The sequence below is a fragment of the Anolis carolinensis genome, unplaced genomic scaffold, assembly GCF_035594765.1.
Source record: "Anolis carolinensis isolate JA03-04 unplaced genomic scaffold, rAnoCar3.1.pri scaffold_10, whole genome shotgun sequence".
NCBI classification, from domain to species: domain Eukaryota; kingdom Metazoa; phylum Chordata; class Lepidosauria; order Squamata; family Dactyloidae; genus Anolis; species Anolis carolinensis.
Genome location: NW_026943821.1, coordinates 18784295 through 18801501, shown reverse-complemented (window position 1 = coordinate 18801501; position 17207 = coordinate 18784295). Strand labels below are relative to the sequence as shown.

Below are 17207 nucleotides of genomic sequence, written 5' to 3'. Positions count from 1 at the left end.
GTTGTTTTCTGAACACCAGGAGGGTGGGGGCTGATCTAATCTCTCTGGGGAGTTATTTCCACAGCCGAGGGGCCACCACCGAGAAAGCCCTGACTCTCATTCCCACCAATTGCGCTTGTGACGGCAGTGTTGTGGTTCAATCTGATGATGAAGGGGGATTTGGGTCTCAACAGGTTGATCAAGGAAATGTTGAAAGCTCTGAGTTTAGCAGGGAAGCTGAAGTTAGTGATAAGGGCGACTTTTCACAGGATTTTGAACATCAACAACATCCAGACGAACATCAACAAAGTCCAGATGGCTCTGGCAGCGAGGCAGAGGAGTTTTCCTTAGATAGAGACACTAGATGAAGGTTGAAACTCAGTCCTAGGCGTTCTGTGAGAATCGCGGGCAAGTGTGTGGGAGCCAAAGAGGAATGTTTCTCTACCTTGCAAGCATGGTTAAAAAGGGTGAAATTGGGGGAGATTTCAGACAGAGCAACGTTGATTCTGGAAGCTTAACTCTTGCTTTGTCTCTGCTCATGGAAATAGATCTTCACTTCGGTTCATGCCTAGATTCTGTGTTTGGATTGTATTTTGAAGTTCATGCTACCTTGTTTCTCTATGCTATTTTAGAGACTTTACTATTTTCTACAAAGATTTTGAACTGTATTCTGCAGATTGCCTTTGCAACTGGATTACTGCTTTCTCTACTGCTTTTTATTAAGATTTTGCTATCTTTTATCAATAAACTGAAAAAACCAAGTCTGCTGTGGTGGAGTCTGTGTTAGAGCAAGGAGAACCAGTGCTGAGGTGCAACAGGCGGTGGGACTGAGAAGACATCCTCTGCCGATCTTAACACTTGAACTTGTTCATAAAGGGAGATATGTTCAGACGTAAGTTGGAACGGAACCATTTAGAGATTTATAGGCCAAAGGTAGCACTTTGAGTTGTGCACGGTAGCAGCTTGGCAGTCAGTGGAGCTGACGCAGCAGGGGGGTTGTGTGCTCCCTGTACACCGCTCCAGTAAGGAACCTGGTTGCCGCCTGCTGGACTTCTTGAAGCTTCCGAACAGTCTTCAAAGGCAACCCCACATAGAATGCTTTGCAGTAGTCTATTCAAGATGTAATGAGAGTGTGTGTTGTGGTAATCTCTGAGTGGTTAGACTCAATTTAACCCTCTCTGGAGGAGATTCCACCAAATATCAGCAGAGTAGCAAAAGCAAAAGCTTTCAAATGCAACAGTTACTTACACGGAGCGAGCAAAGAGAAGCCTTTGACCATTTAGGATTGCAATGGACTGCAGAGTCTCAGTAAAAGTTCAAAAAGTATCTATTCAGGTAAAAAGAACTCCATTGTAGATAGAAAGGCTTGGGAGCTGTCTAGTCTACTCTAGACTGGTTTCTAAGGAAAAATAAGAAAGGAAAAATAACAAACATCTAAATAGATACATCTTGCCAGGAGAGACAGCGAGACATGTTGTTAGCTAGAAGAACAAAGGGAGAAGAATGAACCAAAATGGTTCCAACCTCATGGTCCAGTTTATTGGGACCATAAAAGACATTCTGACCAATGAGAAGTTAGTGTTCACATTTCTACTAACTTCAAAGTAAGGGATGTGACGTACACAGGATAGAGTGAAACACAGTAAAGCCTGTCTAGACATGCTTTGGAAACAGGGAAAGGATTCCCTCAATCTAACTCTATCATCTATGTAACTACATCTAGACTTGAGTAGTCCAGGATGATTTCCAACATATTTGACATGTAATGAGAGTGTGGACCACTGTAGCCAATACATATTAAACTCTACAGAACAAAGATTGAAACACAAGACATGAGTTTAAAATTCATGGTTAAAACTGACTGAGTGGGCCTGCCAGGAGAGATAGGTCTCAAGTTGAGACACTGATGGCTTTGTGTCACCAGTTTTGCCCAGGTTGGATTTGTTTTTATTATTGAAAGTGGCTTAACTGCATCGCTGCAGCTTCCTTGGTGCCGGAAACTGACCGGTGGCTCTTTATGGGAGATGATCCTCCGCTTGCGCTGCCTCCTCCACAGTCCTCTCCAAGCGGCACTCCGACTGTAATTATGCCATTAATTATGCTTTGTTCTGTCTTGCAGTTTCAGCACCGAAATCTATAGGAGGGCTCTTCTTCAGTGGGCTGGGAAATTGGGATTTCATCGCGATATTAAAATAAAACAACAAGAAAAGGATGTGGTTCCAGAGCCAGGCTTTGCTGCTCTCAGTTTCCTGGATTAATTGCCCAAGGGCTGGAATAGACACCAAGTGTGGGAGGAGTAAGAAATGGGCATTATAAATCTTATTTACTTCTAAATTCAAATTTTAATCCAAGGATGGTGAGGGGATGGCGGGGGTCCTACCCTTGCCTTATGCAATGCCAACGGAGAAGAAAATGGTGCAAGAATCAGACAAGACACTTCCCTATTTCGGAGGAATAAGTAAAGGTAAAGGTTTCCCCCTGACGTTAAGTCCAGTCATGTCTGACTCTGGGGGTTGGTGCTCATCTCCATTTCTAAGCCGAAGAGCCAGCGTTGTCCGTAGACACCTCCAAGGTCATGTGGCTGGCATGACTGCATAGAGTGCCGTTACCTTCCCGACGGAGAAGTACCTATTGATCTACTCACATTGGTGTTTTGGACTTCAACTATCAGCTGTTAGGAATTGTGGGAGTTGCAGTCCAAAACACCTGGAGAGCTGAAGTTCATCCATGCCAGGACTATACCACTGTTCCCAGATTACCATTGTAAATGAGCCTACTCAGGTTTTTATCTTACTATGTTTTATTGTAAATGTGATTTAAATATGTTTTACCGATTTGATTTTACATTGTTGTGTCTTTTGCACTGTCTGGGCTTGGCTCTGTGTAAGCCGCCCTGAGTGCCTTCGGGGAGATGGAGGCGGGGTATAAAAATAAAATTATTATTATTATTATTATTATTATTATTGACACAACGATGTTGTATGACACAGCAAACAAGATAGACATGCTGGATTTCGTATCACAAAATCACAAGTCGAACACTTCTCAAGTGTCTAGGACTGTGTGATGTATTTTTGGATGATGCGTGCAGATCCCAGCAGGGTGGCCTTTTGCAGTTGGCAGATCGTAATTTTGTCAATGTCTATTGTTTCCAAATGCCGGATGAGATCTTTTGGCACGGCACCCAGTGTGCCCATCACCACCGGGACCACCTGCACTGGTTTCTGCCAGAGTCTTTGAAGTTCAATCTTGAGGTCCTGATAGCGGCTGAGTTTTCCCTGTTGTTTTTCATCAATGCGACTGTCACCTGGGATGGCAACATCAATGATCCAAACCTTGTTCTTTTCCACAACTGTGATGTCTGGTGTGTTGTGTTCCAGAACTTTGTCAGTCTGGATTCGGAAGTCCCACAGTATCTTTGCGTGTTCATTTTTCACGACCTTTGCTGGTTTGTGATCCCACCAGTTCTTTGCTGCTGGCAGGTGGTACTTGAGGCATAAGTTCCAATGGATCATTTGGGCCACACAGTTGTGCCTCTGTTTGTAGTCTGTGCAATTTTCTTACAGCAGCTGAGGATATATTATTATTATTATTATTATTATTATTATTATTATTATTATTATTATTGGCATGTTTTCGAACTGCTAGGTTGGCAGGAGCAGGAGCTGGAGCTAACAGCGGCCGCTCCCGCCGCTCCCAGGGTTTGAACCTGGGACCTTTCGGTCTCCAGCTCAGTGCTTTTACACACTCCACCTCCTATGCCAAAGGAGAAGAAAATGGTGCAAGAATCAGACAACACACTTCCCTATTCGGGAGGAATAGACTTGGCTAAATTTCAGCCCCAAAAGAGCCATTTAGGAGCATGAGAACTGTATCCTTGCCATGAAACATCCAATCACTGTGATGCCCGCTCAACCATTTACAGTCCGTCCGGGGCAAACCGCCTTTTGGAAATAAAACTGTGTTTCTAAATAAATGAGATTCTCCCTCACACACCTGATCCCCCCTTTTGCTCAGGCAAAGCGATGTGCAAATGCAGATAACGCCTTGGGGATTCGGGTCTGCAAGCATCATGAGATGGATTTTTCTCCCAAAAAAGGACCCAGCGCTTCTCTCTTGGACAAGCTTTCCAAGTATCAGTGACCAGCAACACAGAGTTGTGTTACCCTGACCCTAAAAAGGTCCTTTCTGTTATCGGGAAGATAAGATGGATGTTTCCCTTGATTCCCTTTCCAAGATGGCAGCCGTGCTGCAGTTAAGCACACACTTGCATCAGTAAAAGCAGCACCTTGGACTCTCTTTGCTCATCTCCAGGCATCACTTGCAGCTATCTTTCTGGCTATGAGGCGGACAGGTAATGGATGGATGGAAGACGCTTGATGATCTGCACTCGCTCAAAGAATACAAATCCAAATAACCGGCATTAAACTTCCCCGGAAACACTCTTGATTCTCCCCAAACCCAAAACCTCTTCATTTTCAGCAACATTGTCTGGATGGCACCTGTATTACTTTTCCGCAACACTTTCTAACCTGAGATAGTGAAGCCACATTGAGATTGTGAAGATAAGGTGCCTTCAGGCCAATCTCCTAGGGATTTTTGACAGATTTCATCACTGAAGATTTGCCATTGCCTTCCTTGGAGGCTGAGAGTGTGTGACTTTTCCATGTCATCTATTAGGTTTACATAGTTGGGCAGGGATGCAAATGAAGGTGGATCCCTTGTTAGTTGGGCATTTTGGATTTTAGATCAAACTGGAAAGGAGCTCTCCAAGTTGGGAGAGTAATTTTTTCACCTTGGATAGCCCTGATAAAGTTCCGACTAAAACACAGAGCAGATTTTTTATCATGTCAGAAGCAAACTGGGAACGCTGTACCTAGACCAGTCCAAGCGTACGTCCACACTGTTGGATGAATGTGGTTTGGCACCACTTGAGCTGCCATGGCTCCATGCAGTTTTTTAAAATCACATCAGACGCAACTTGAGAACATACTGCAAATTGCTTCTGATTTGAGAGAATTGGCTGTCTACAGAGACATTGCCCAGGGGATGCCCGGATGTGTTACCATCCTGTGGGAGACTTCTCTCATATCCTCCCATGGAAGCTGGGGCTGACGGATGGGAGCTCACCACGTCTCATGGATTTGAACTGCCAACCTTCAGATCTTCAGGTCAGCAGTTCAGCTGGCACAAGGCTTTAACCCATTGCACCACCGTGGCTCCCTACAGAGCAAATACATTGCCCCATTGATAGGAAAAGCCACCGTTCACTTTGAAATAAGTTCACTTTGGCCCTTCTGAGCCCCTAACTTTCTTTCAAAACTTTCTTGTTCTCGACCACAGTTATGTCTGGCATTTTATGTTCCGATTGTTTATCCATAGAAATGTGAAAGTCCCATAAGATGGAGTAGAAGAGAATGGAGTAGAAGAGGAATAGGAGAAGGAGAAAAAGAAGAAGGAAAAGAAGAGGAGGAGGAAAAGGAGGAAAAGGTAGAAGTAAAGAAAGAGGAAGACTTTTGGCCAGACTGAGGTTTGGTTCTGCAAAACCAGGCCCAACTATCTGAATGAGCAAAAGAGCAAGCACCACTAAAAGGATCTAACTTACATGATCGATCAGTTCCCTGATCATGCCGTTCCACTGTCCCTTCTCGTCCTGCGCCCCGTACTTCCCATCGTCCACCAGCCGGATCTCGTAAGAAAAGCCCAGAATCCGGGCCACTTCGGCCAGGAGGTCGACGCAGTAGCCTTCGAAGCGCTTGTTCCCGGAGAGGACGGTGTCTGACCGGGTGAACATGACGAAAGGCTCTTCCTACGCAGCCAGAAAGGAGAGAGAGCAAGAAAGAGGGCGGCAGCAATAAAAATGGGCCCGAAGACCCCCCAGCCCACACGTCTTGGCCCTATTGGCCCGGCCCCAGAGCCGGCACGCGGCTTCCTGATGATTTCCTGGCACAGAAGGACCGCAGGCCAGATTGGCAACATCCCATTTGTAATTTAATTTGCAAAGTGCTTTACAATCCTCGCTGGCCATGATCCAAGACAAAGTTCAGTTCATTGGCCAAAGTCCAATAGTTAGTTGGATTCGAATGGGCTCTCTGAATCAATACCATTATATTATGTGGGAACACCTACACATTCCTGGATCCTATGGCTTCTCTGATTGAAAGGAGACCCACTGAAACAATGTGTTTTACTTATGTGTTGATGGATCATTCAGCAATTAATTAAGGCCACAAACTCAGCCTAAGTCAATATGTCTCCTCTTACTTTGGCTGCAGAATAAATGTGGTTTGACCCTACTTTAACTGCTATGGTTCAATGCTATGGGAGTTCCAGTTTTACAAGATCTTTAGCCTTGTAAACTACAATTCCCATGATTCCATAGTGTTGAGCTATGTCAGTGTCATCAGTCCTACAGTGTAGAGTTATTTATTTATTTATTTATTTACAACATTTCTCCCCCGCCCTTCTCACCCGAGGGGACTCAGGGTGGCTTACAACAACCGGCAAAATTCAATGCCAAACAGATCAATAAAACAGGAACACATTTAAACCATTAACAACTATTCATAAAATACAACACATAAAATACATTAGTCAGCTAAAACATATAGTTACCTAAAACCACTTTCCACGGAACCATTGCACATAAACCTAAATTCAGGCCATGTCAATATATTGCTTATTCATTAAATGCTTGCGCATTTAATTGCACATAGATGAACCCTTGGAGCACTAAAACCTGCTACTGAACTCACTGGATCATTCTAATACATATTTATTTCTTGTGTTGGATCATGGCCTCCATATCTAACCCTATGAGGCTCAGAGCACATGATGTGGCCAGGCAGAGAGCAGCCAGAATGGGAAGCTTAGCCAATGGAAACGGCTGCCTCTCTCCAATAGCACTACGTAACATGGTGTGAAAAAAATATTGAAATGCTTAATAAAAACTAATGGGGAAGTAAAATGTTTCTGGTGTATAATAACTACTTTCAAAGTAAAGTAAAGGTTAAGGTTTCCCCTGACGTTAAGTCCAGTCGTCTCCGACTCTGGGGGTTGGTGCTCATCTCCATTTCTAATCCGAAGAGCTGGCAGTGCCTGTAGACACCTCCAAGGTCATGTGGCCGGCATGACTGCTTGGACCTCTGTTACCTTCCCGCCATAGCGGTACCTATTGATCTACTCACATTTGCATGTTTTTGAACTGCTAGGTTGGCAGAAGTTGGAGCTAACAGCGGGTGCTCACTCCGCTCCCCGGATTTGAACCTGGGACCTTTCAGTCTGCAAGTTCAGCAGCTCAGCGCTTTAACACACTGAGCCACCAGAGGCTCCTTTTACTTTCAAAGTAAGGACCGCACAATTAAACAGGACATAACACTTTCAAAAAAGGAACATTTTTTTTTTCAAATTTTGATACATAGTATAGTATTCCCCATCAAATACATAAAATATAGTCCAGAAAATTCAAAGTCTATGCCCAAGACATACATGAAAACATGATGGGTTCATCACAGTACTGTTTTCACTAGTATCTGCGAGTTTAAGAGATGGGTCCATGTTACCTTCCTGTGGCAGGGAGTTCCAAAGGTGAGGTAGTGTTGCAGAAAAAGCCTTGCTATGTTTGTATGTTAGCTTAACTTTGCAAAGTGTTGGGGCTTGCAACAGGGACATGCAATAGCTGGGTCTGTGTTTCCAAAAGAGTGACTGGTCCTTCATACGCCCAAAAGAGAATCCTCATCCTGATATTAATCTTCTGAGGTCACAACCGGAGACCTCTATATTTAACACCCGAAGAAGCAGCTGCTTCCTCTCATCTGCTCCGCTCCTGGGGTCTAAAACATTTCCGAGGGGTAATTCCTGAAGTCAGAAAAGGCACTTCTTCATGGGCCGCTTCACACTATATTACTAGAAACGGCCAGGCTTTCCATTCGGCAGCTTTCAGGGCCTCGCTAATCGATGTCTCAGCGAAGGTGCCCTCAATTTCAGGATGTACACATCTCTCCGATGATTCCAGAGAGCCAAAGCGGTGCATTGGAGGCAACATCCGTGTGCGGACGACAAGGCAGCGCTTTAATAGGAGCAAGAGCAGGTGAAGGGAGGGAGAGATGCTAGGCAACCTTCTCCTCAAAGGTTTTCTCCTTCCAGGTTTTTCAGGTTTCTCGCCGGCAGCCTTTAGGAGAAAAGCTGTGGATTCTTCCTTTCTTTTCCTTTCTGGGAAGACCCAGCTTGAATAATACATTCTTATCATTGCACTTGGAGAACCCAGAGTGAATTGTCTAAACTGCATTATTATTATAGCACTTGGACAAATAGAATGTAATGACTGGAGCCCACAAAACCATCTCAACAAAAGCAGACTCAGCATCAAGACATAGGGTGCATCCACACTATAAAATAAATGCTGGTTAACACCACTTGAACTATGGAATACTGGGAGTTGTCATCTGATGAGATATTAGGCACTGCTACACTGAATGCAGTTTAGCACCACTTGAACTGCAATGGCTCAAGGCTATGGAATCCTGGGAGTTATAGTTTTGTAAGGTCTTTCATTATCTCTATCAATGGGAGCCAAATTACAACTCACTCCCAGGACTCCATAGCATTGAGCCATGGCAGTTAAATTGGTGTCAAACTACATTTATTCTACAGTATACACATGTTTAATCTAACTGCCCTGAGTCCCCTTGGGGAGATAGAGCAGTATATACCATATATACTCGAGTATAAGCCGACCCCAATATAAGCCGAGGCACCTAATTTTACCACAAAAAAACTGGGAAAACATTGACTCCAGTATAAGCCGAGAGTGGTAAATTTCAGAAATAAAAACAGATACCAATAAAATTACATTAATTGAAGTATCAGTAGGTTAAATGTTTTTGAATATTTACATAAAGCTCTAATTTAAGATAAGACTGTCCAACTCTGATTAAATCATTATTCTCATCTTCTTCAGTGTAAATGTGCTTATGTATCCTTTTAATAATAATAGAATAAAATAATACATGTAATAATAATAATAAATACAGAAAAATAACATGTAGTAATAAATAGAGTAAAATAATAGATCAGAGTGAAATGATAAATGTATTATTATTAATAATAATAGAGTAAAATAAATGTAATAGTAGCAACAATAATAGAGAAAAATAATAAATATAATAATACCAATAATAATAGAGAAAAATAATAAATGTACCATATACAGTAGAGTCTCACTTATCCAACATTCGCTTATCCAACGTTCTGGATTATCCAATTTTTTTTGTAGTCAATGTTTTCAATACATCATGATATTTCGGTGCTAAATTCGTAAATACAGTAATTACTATGTAGCATTACTGCATACTGAACTACTTTTTCTGTCAAATTTGTTGTATATCATGATGTTTTGGTGCTTAATTTGTAAAATCATAACCTACTTTGGTGTTTAATAGGCTTCTCCTTAATCTCTCCTTATTATCCAACATATTCGCTTATCCAACATTCGGCCGGCCCGTTTATGTTGGATAAGTAAGACTCTACTGTATTGTAATATAAATGTATATAAATGTACGAGTATAAGCTGACCCAAATATAAGCCAATCAGGACCCTCACCCAAGTATAAGCTGAGGGGGGCTTTTTCAGTCTTAAAAAAAGGGATGAAAAACTAGGGTTATACTCGAGTATATACAGTAAATAAAGTAATAATAATAATAATAATAATAATAATAATAATAATAATAATAATAATAATAATAATAAATTAATCCAAACCAGGAGGAGGAGAATCATCCAGGAAACTCCAGCCTACCTCTCCTGCAGCTGCTATTCCTAATATTAACAATAACACCATTAGCAATAGCATCCCAAATCTTTCTCTTCCTCCCCAGTGTTTGCTCAGGGCTTTCTTGACCATCGATTTTTGTCTTTATGACACTGAAAGAATCAGAAGGAAAGCCTGGTGTACATCCAAGGCCTCCCCAAGTGGCTTTGGGGCTCAGCAGGGATTGACCCCAAGGTCTTATTGGTGCAAAGGGGGATGTCCTTGTCCACAGGAAGATAATCCAGCCCATAAAAAATGCCAAAGTTGCAAGAATTTGGGTGCAATTTTGAAATGGCTTTTTGTTATATTTTATGATAATTTTTTTCTTGTTTTGCAAAAAGGTGTGCTTTTTGTGTGCAAGGCAAATCTGTACTGCAAACAAAGCCATATTTTTTTTGTTTTGCAAAAAGGTGTGCTTTTTGTGTGCAAGGCAAATCTGTACTGCAAACAAAGCCATTGGATAAAGAGCACTAGTTTCTGCAACCTTGCAACCAAAAGTCTCTCGGTGTGTTTTGCTAGATCCAGACACAAAAGCCGATGTCTCAATGCTTTCTTCTTCATAGATATGGAAACACTTCAACATTTTGCAAAAAAAGTGTGGCTTATTTTGCCATCAGGGTAAATTGCCCAAACTGAACATAAACAACTCTATGCAACACAATTTTGTTCCTGGGCTGTAAATGTCATTTCCTAATTGGTTCTATCATAAAAACATGCAAAAGGTTTATTAAACCGCAAAAACATTGTGTTTGCAGGAGGGACATCCCGAAGCACATTTTTCTCTAGTTTTTCAATGAATAACTGAAGTCTCAATAATTCAACATAGTTTGTGGTAGCCACAAAAAAATGAAGTTTCTGGAGTAGAAAGTAAGTACCACACAATTAAACAGGAAATAACACTTTCAAACCAGGAACAGAATTTTTTTCAAATTTTGTAACATAGTGGAATGAAAATAGCATTCAGGTTCTCTTGTTATAAACACAGAATAGTCTCAAGCTCAGGAATACAGATAGCAAATAGAAAATGTTAGTGCCAGACCCAAAGCCTGGATCCACTTACTAGGACTGTGGTGACAATGAGTGATCGGTTGGTCAAGGAATCCGTTACATTGGGACCTTGCCGTCGCGAGACTTCGGTGATGTTCAGTCCCTCCGATGGGCTCCAGACCCCCACCTGAAATTGAGGAAAGGCAAAGAAAGGATGAAGATACAAAGCCATAAAGGAAGGGGGTTTGAGGAAGAAAAGGAGGTCTAAGCTGTGAGTCCCAGACAAAAGAATTAGTTCATTAATTATAATCCACCTTCGCCATGGCAGGAGACTCAAAGGAAGGTGGCACCATTTCCATTTCGGTTCATAACTCATGGAAGTTGCACCCAAATGAAAGCAAGGTGGTCTTTGAAGAAAGGCTGTTAAATGGTGGAATGTGTAGGTGAGCCACAAATGTAACTCAAAAGCTCCACTGATGCAAGATATAGTGGCGTAAATATAAAGCAAAGGAGAAGGAAGAGAATATAAAGCAAAGGAGAAGGAAGAGAAGAAAGAAAAGGAAGAGGAGGAGAATGAGGAGGAGATTTAGTTGTTACACGCCTATCCTCATGGTTTGAGGTGGGTACCATATAGTAAAAACACATATGAACTTCACAGAAGGAGCTGACCCGAGAACAGCAGAGTCCAATATTAAAGGTGTACATAAAATGTATCAGCCAAGGCCCTATAACTCAGGAAACGATGCATAAGAAAAGAAGAGGGATTCAGAGTTTCAAGAAAAGCCAATCTACACTTAGTCTCTCTTGCTGGCTTGTGGCAAAACTCAATCCCCTTCATTTGGAAAAAAAATAGGCAGATGATGGCATTAGTAGGTCTCGGATAGTTTGAGTTTCAACTCCTTATTATGCTAATATTATATTGTATGTACATTTAATTTGTAAGCTGCTCTGAGCTATTTTGATGTGCGTTTGACTGATTTGCTACAAATTGACCTGGCTATTGTTGGTTGTATGTTTTTTTATTGTATTTTATATGCTTTTGGTCTTAAATGTTTATGTGTTTTTATGTATTTTATGGTTGTATTTTATGCTGTATTCTGGGTCCCCATGTGAGCCACCCCGAGTCCCTCTGGGGAGATGGGGTGGGATATAATTTACATATGTTTTAATTTTTATAATGTATATTAATGATGTATTTTTATAGTTTTAATTGATTATATGTACTGTTTTTGTTTTATTATTATGTTCTTGGCATTAAATATTGCCAACTGTTGTAAGCCGCCTTGAGTCCCCCTGGGTGAGAAGGGCGGGGTATAAATGCTGGAAATAATAATAATAATAATTAGCCATTTGGGCAAAGCACTTCTTCCAAGGTGCTAAAACCGCGTCTTGGACTTGGACAGCTCCTTCAACTCTTTGCCTTCCCTGCCCCAGTGGGATGCGGGAAACCACAAGGGATCTTGCTCATTCCTAACTTGGATGCACACTTGGAACAAAAGGCTTGCGGACTGGAAAGCCAAATTCTTCTCATCGAAAATTGTGTGTGATTTTGATAACTGATATTTACAGACACAGAAAGTGTCTGTAAACTCAATATGGGAGGCAGCTGCCACATTTTGGAATCATGGTCTGGGGATCTTCTGAAAGCCATAGAGGAGAGGGATTGGCCCCATTTTCCAAATGGCTCAGCCTTCAAATCAGGGAATATCACACTTTGTACTTTCTCTACATCAAACTTAACAAAGAATTGGCAAAAAAGGAAGTCCAGCACCTGTTTGGATTGTAGCCAAACACAAAGAACGATGGATGAGACTGCCAAGTTTGGCCAGAGTCAATCCCTGTGTCCCTTTGCCTCTCCGTTTTTAATGAGCTATGTGTTAAAAAAGGGAAGGAAATGGGAATGGATGATGCTGATTCCTGGAGGCAACTTGGCAAAAGGCAGAGAAGAAACAGCCCTGCATGGGGCTGGAAAAGGCCAATCACATCCCGACTCTGCTGCGGCTGTTGTCTCTAAATCCCTCGAATCCAGTCCTCCCAGTTGGATAATGGGGGGTTTGCAATTACACCTGGCTAATGCCGCCGTAAGCCACCCACTTGCAGGAAGCCTGGCGAGATCAGAAAGCGGCGCCGCTTAAACCTCGACGAATGGAAGCTATTAAACATAATGCAAAAGTACATATCAGGATTTGTGCTCGGTTTGGGCATGCCGTTAATTCAGATTATCTATTGACGGGAATTTAATGTCCCGACTCTGGAGAGATTTGACACAGACACTTTAAAGCCTCTCTTGAGCTCACAAAAGAGCTTAAATACACAGAGAAAGAGAGAGGGAGAAGGAAAGAGAGGAGGGAGGAAGAGAGGAGAGTGTGGGCTTGCAGGTGACTACGGATTTGCTGGAAAAGAAGGAGAGAAAAACAGCACCAGTCATGTTATTCCTTTAAAAGATATGCAAAAGGGGCCTGGGTATGTTTCACACTGAATATATGTGATCAAAGTTGCATATGCAAGAAGGAACTATGCAGTGTAACTACTCCTCTCCTTATTCTTTAAGTAAGTTGTCCACTGGAAAAAAAGATTATTTATCTTTTCTCAGTCCAAACAACCTGGATTTTGATATAATATTGTAGTAAAGTGTTCCAAAAAGAAAGGAAGGAAGAAAAAGGAAGCAACATCACCAGGTGGCCTTGATTATGAGATGCAGGAAGAGACATAAACATTCCTCCGTCTCCTGAAAAAACCAGACAGACAGGAGAGAGTGGAAAGAGGATGGATTTTCATATTTCTTTTATGCATTTTAAAGATACCAAAGTCGGGACATTGGGGAAAACGTCTGCAATCTTTTGCAAAGGTAAAAAAACAGAATGAAATAAGGCAATCGAATGTGTCCAAGCGCAAATCAAGTCTGGACCCTCCAAGATGGTTAAACTGAGGCTATTGTACTTTGAACACACGGGAAAAGATTACAATGCTTGGTAAGGTTGAAGGCATCAGGTAAAGAGGAAAGCTGTATCCAAATGGATGGACTCAGCCAAGGAAGTCACAATAATAATAATAATAATAATAATAATAATAATAATAATAATAATAATAATAATTGCACAGACAGACTACAAACAGACGCACAACTATGTGGCCCAAATGATTCATTGGAACTTATGCCTCAAGTACCACCTCCCAGCAGCAAAGAACTGGTGGGATCACAAACCTGCAAAAGTATTGGAAAATGAACATGCAAAGATACTGTGGGACTTCCGAATCCAGACTGACAAAGTTCTGAAACACAACACACCAGACATCACAGTTGTGGAAAAGAAAAAGGTTTGGATCATTGATGTTGCCATCCCAGGTGACAGTCGCATTGACGAAAAACAACAGGAAAAACTCAACCACTATCAGGACCTCAAGATTGAACTTCAAAGACTCTGGCAGAAACCAGTGCAGGTGGTCCCGGTGGTGATGGGCACACTGGGTGCCATGCCAAAAGATCTCAGCCGGCATTTGGACACAATAGACAAAATTACGATCTGCCAACTTCAAAAGGCCACCCTACTGGGATCTGCACGCATCATCCGAAAATACATTGACTTGTGATTTTGTGATATGAAATCCAGCATATCTATCTTGTTTGCTGTGTCATAGTAAAATAATAATAATAATAATAATAATAATAATAATAATAATAATAATAATAATAATTTTATTCTTATATCCTGCCCCATCTCCCCGAAGGGACTCGGGGCGGCTTACATGGGGCCAAGCCCGAACAGAACAATATAAAAACAAAACAATAAAACTAATCAATCAGATAATAAAAGCAAGTCATAAAAAAACCACATACAAATAAAGTGTTAAAATCATGGATTGGGTTCAAAGGATCTAGACCAAAGTGCTAAATGTGCAAATATATCGTGTCATCAGGGATGGGTGGTTACTCAGCTATGATGGCTATAAAGTGCCATTATAATACTGGGGAAGGCATACACTATTAAATGGACAACAGGTCGATCATACAGAGATCAGTCACCAAAAGCCTCTTGGAAGAGTCAAGTCTTCAAGCTCGTCCGAAAGGAGAGGAGGGTAGGGGCTTCCCTGACTTTGCTAGACCTGAGCAAAGCTGTGGAAGACAGGGCAAATTGGAGACGTCTCATCCATACGGTCACCATAAGTCATGGGAACGACAGCCACAAATCAAGCACCACCACTCCCAGCTCCCAACTGACCTTTTCTAGCCCCTCTTCCTTGAGGCTGATGATGTCCAAGTCAAAATCGGTCCTCAGGCCACTGGTTTTGTTGAAGACGATGCGTCCTGTTAAGCCTTCCCATTGGGCCTGGAGGCGAAGAAGATGAAGAACAAAGGGGAAATGTTTGTCTCTCTCTTTGCACACAGAGAGGACACAAGAGCCATCCTTCAAGCCCACAAATCACCCCTTGCTCCAAGTGGCACAGTGCTTCATTTTAATTACTCTGTCCCCAAAGGGCGCCATTAATTCATTGTGAGCCTCCCTTCTTGCTCACAGCATTGAGAGCCCCATAAATCCCAGGGCGCTCTAAGGCCCTGATTTATGCTCATGCACCTTTAGGGTTCAGAATGGAACGGGATTCACTGGACATTTGAAAAGGTCTGTCCACTACCCTGTTTCCCTGAAAATAAGACATCCCCAAAAAATAAGACCTAGAAGAGGTTTTGCTGAATTGCTAAATATAAGGCCTCCCCCAAAAGTAAGACATAGCAACGTTTTTGTTTGGAAGCATGCCTGGCGCCCGCCAAACAAAACACCAGAGCATGCAGGATTGGTAAATGTACATACCAGTTGTACATGGAAATAATGGTAGTAACATGAAATTCTTGACAGAAGTCACAGTTTGTCTGGTTTGATTATGTTGGTTTGTGATGACAACTACTGTACAGTATATAATAAATGTTCATTTTTTTGTTCAACAATAAATGTGAATTCTTCTTCATGGAAAAATAAAACATCCCCTGAAAATAAGACCTAGCACATCTTTGGGAGCAAAAAATAATATAAGACACTGTCTTATTTTCGGGGAAACACGGTAGCCATTCAGATCTAAAGGAGTGTCCCTCCTTGGAAGCTTTTAAACAGTGGCTGGATGGCTATCTGTTGAGGATATTTTGATTGTGCTTTTCCTGCATGGCAGAGAGTTCCTCCTGTGCAGAAAGCCCACCTGTACCAAAAGAAACATGTGTGATTTTTTGTCATGCAGAACAAATTTTATGTTCTGGTTCAGCCAGACGGAACAGCACTGAAGTCTTTTCCATCAATATTTCTATTCGTTTCTGCAATGTTCTGCAAAATAATGCATGGCACTAGGCAGGGGAAAAGGAAGCTTCTCTGTGAGGTTGGCTTAATGGGCATCAGGAAACATAAAACTAAGAGAGTTCCCTGGGGCTCTGATTTCAAAAAGATATGTTTCCGCAGCCCACCTTCCCATGAAATGCCATCATGCAAACATACTTCCTTGTGTTTCCCTTAGATCCCAAAGTGAAGCTTCTCCTCCATTGAGATTGCCATCCCTTCTGACCCCAAGGCATGTGCCGGCCTCCTTTTATCCCCATCCGCAGCCTTTTCCTGCCTTTTCCCTCCTGGCTCCGTGCTCCATGCTGTGCACCAGCAAAAGCCACACATTGCAGCCTCCACCATGGGACCGTCGTTGGCTTCTTGTGCGGAGAAATGCCTTCTGCTCAAAGCCTCCCCAAGGAGCTCCGCTGCTTCTTTATGGTCTCTGCTTCCGGTAGCAGATTTTGCAAATGAGCAACTGGTTGGAAACACCGGGAAGCAACAACAGCCTTGGGAATAAAAGGGAGCTCAGCTGGAAAGAAGGCGCATCTGCAGAAGTAAAGCAGGAGGCTCTGCACCAACACACCAATGTGCTCTGTCCTCACTATTTTGGGCCACACAGGAGACAGAACACCTAGATAGCCCAAAAGAGATTGCATTTCCAAGAAACAATGGCATTCAGGGCAGTGTCTTAGGACCTTCACATAGTGTAGGTAAAGGTAAAGGTTTCCCCTGACGTTAAGTCCAGTCATGTCCGACTCCGGGTGTTGGTGCTCATCTCCATTTCTAAGCCGAAGAGCTGGCGTTGTCCGTAGACACCTCCAAAGTCATGTGGCCAGCATGACTGCATGGAGCACCGTTACCTTCCCGCCGGAGCGGTACCTTTTGATCTACTCACATTGGCATGTTTTCGAACTGCTAGGTTGGCAAGAGCTGGAGCTAACAGCAGCCGCTCATGCCGCTCCCGGGGTTTGAACCTGGGACCTTTCAGTCTCCAGCTCAGCGCTTTAACGCACTTCGCCACCGGGGTTTCCCCTGGCATTAAGTCCAGTCATGTCTGACTCTGGGGGTTGGTGCTCATCTCCATTTCTAAGCCGAAGAGCTGGCGTTGTCCGTAGACACCTCCAAGGTC

General features: G+C 42.5%; 1 protein-coding gene across 1 annotated transcript in view; it reads right to left on the bottom strand.

Moving 5' to 3' along the window:
• The window catches only part of grik3 (glutamate ionotropic receptor kainate type subunit 3), a 211166-nt gene that overhangs the window by 30538 nt on the left and 163421 nt on the right, over positions 1–17207 (bottom strand). The window contains exons 8-10 of the mRNA XM_008119888.2: positions 14996–15103; positions 10849–10962; positions 5585–5788 (exon numbers count right to left, since the gene is read on the bottom strand). Of these exons, the coding sequence (XP_008118095.1) occupies positions 5585–5788; positions 10849–10962; positions 14996–15103 (426 nt within the window). The remainder of the gene's footprint in view (positions 1–5584; positions 5789–10848; positions 10963–14995; positions 15104–17207) is intronic.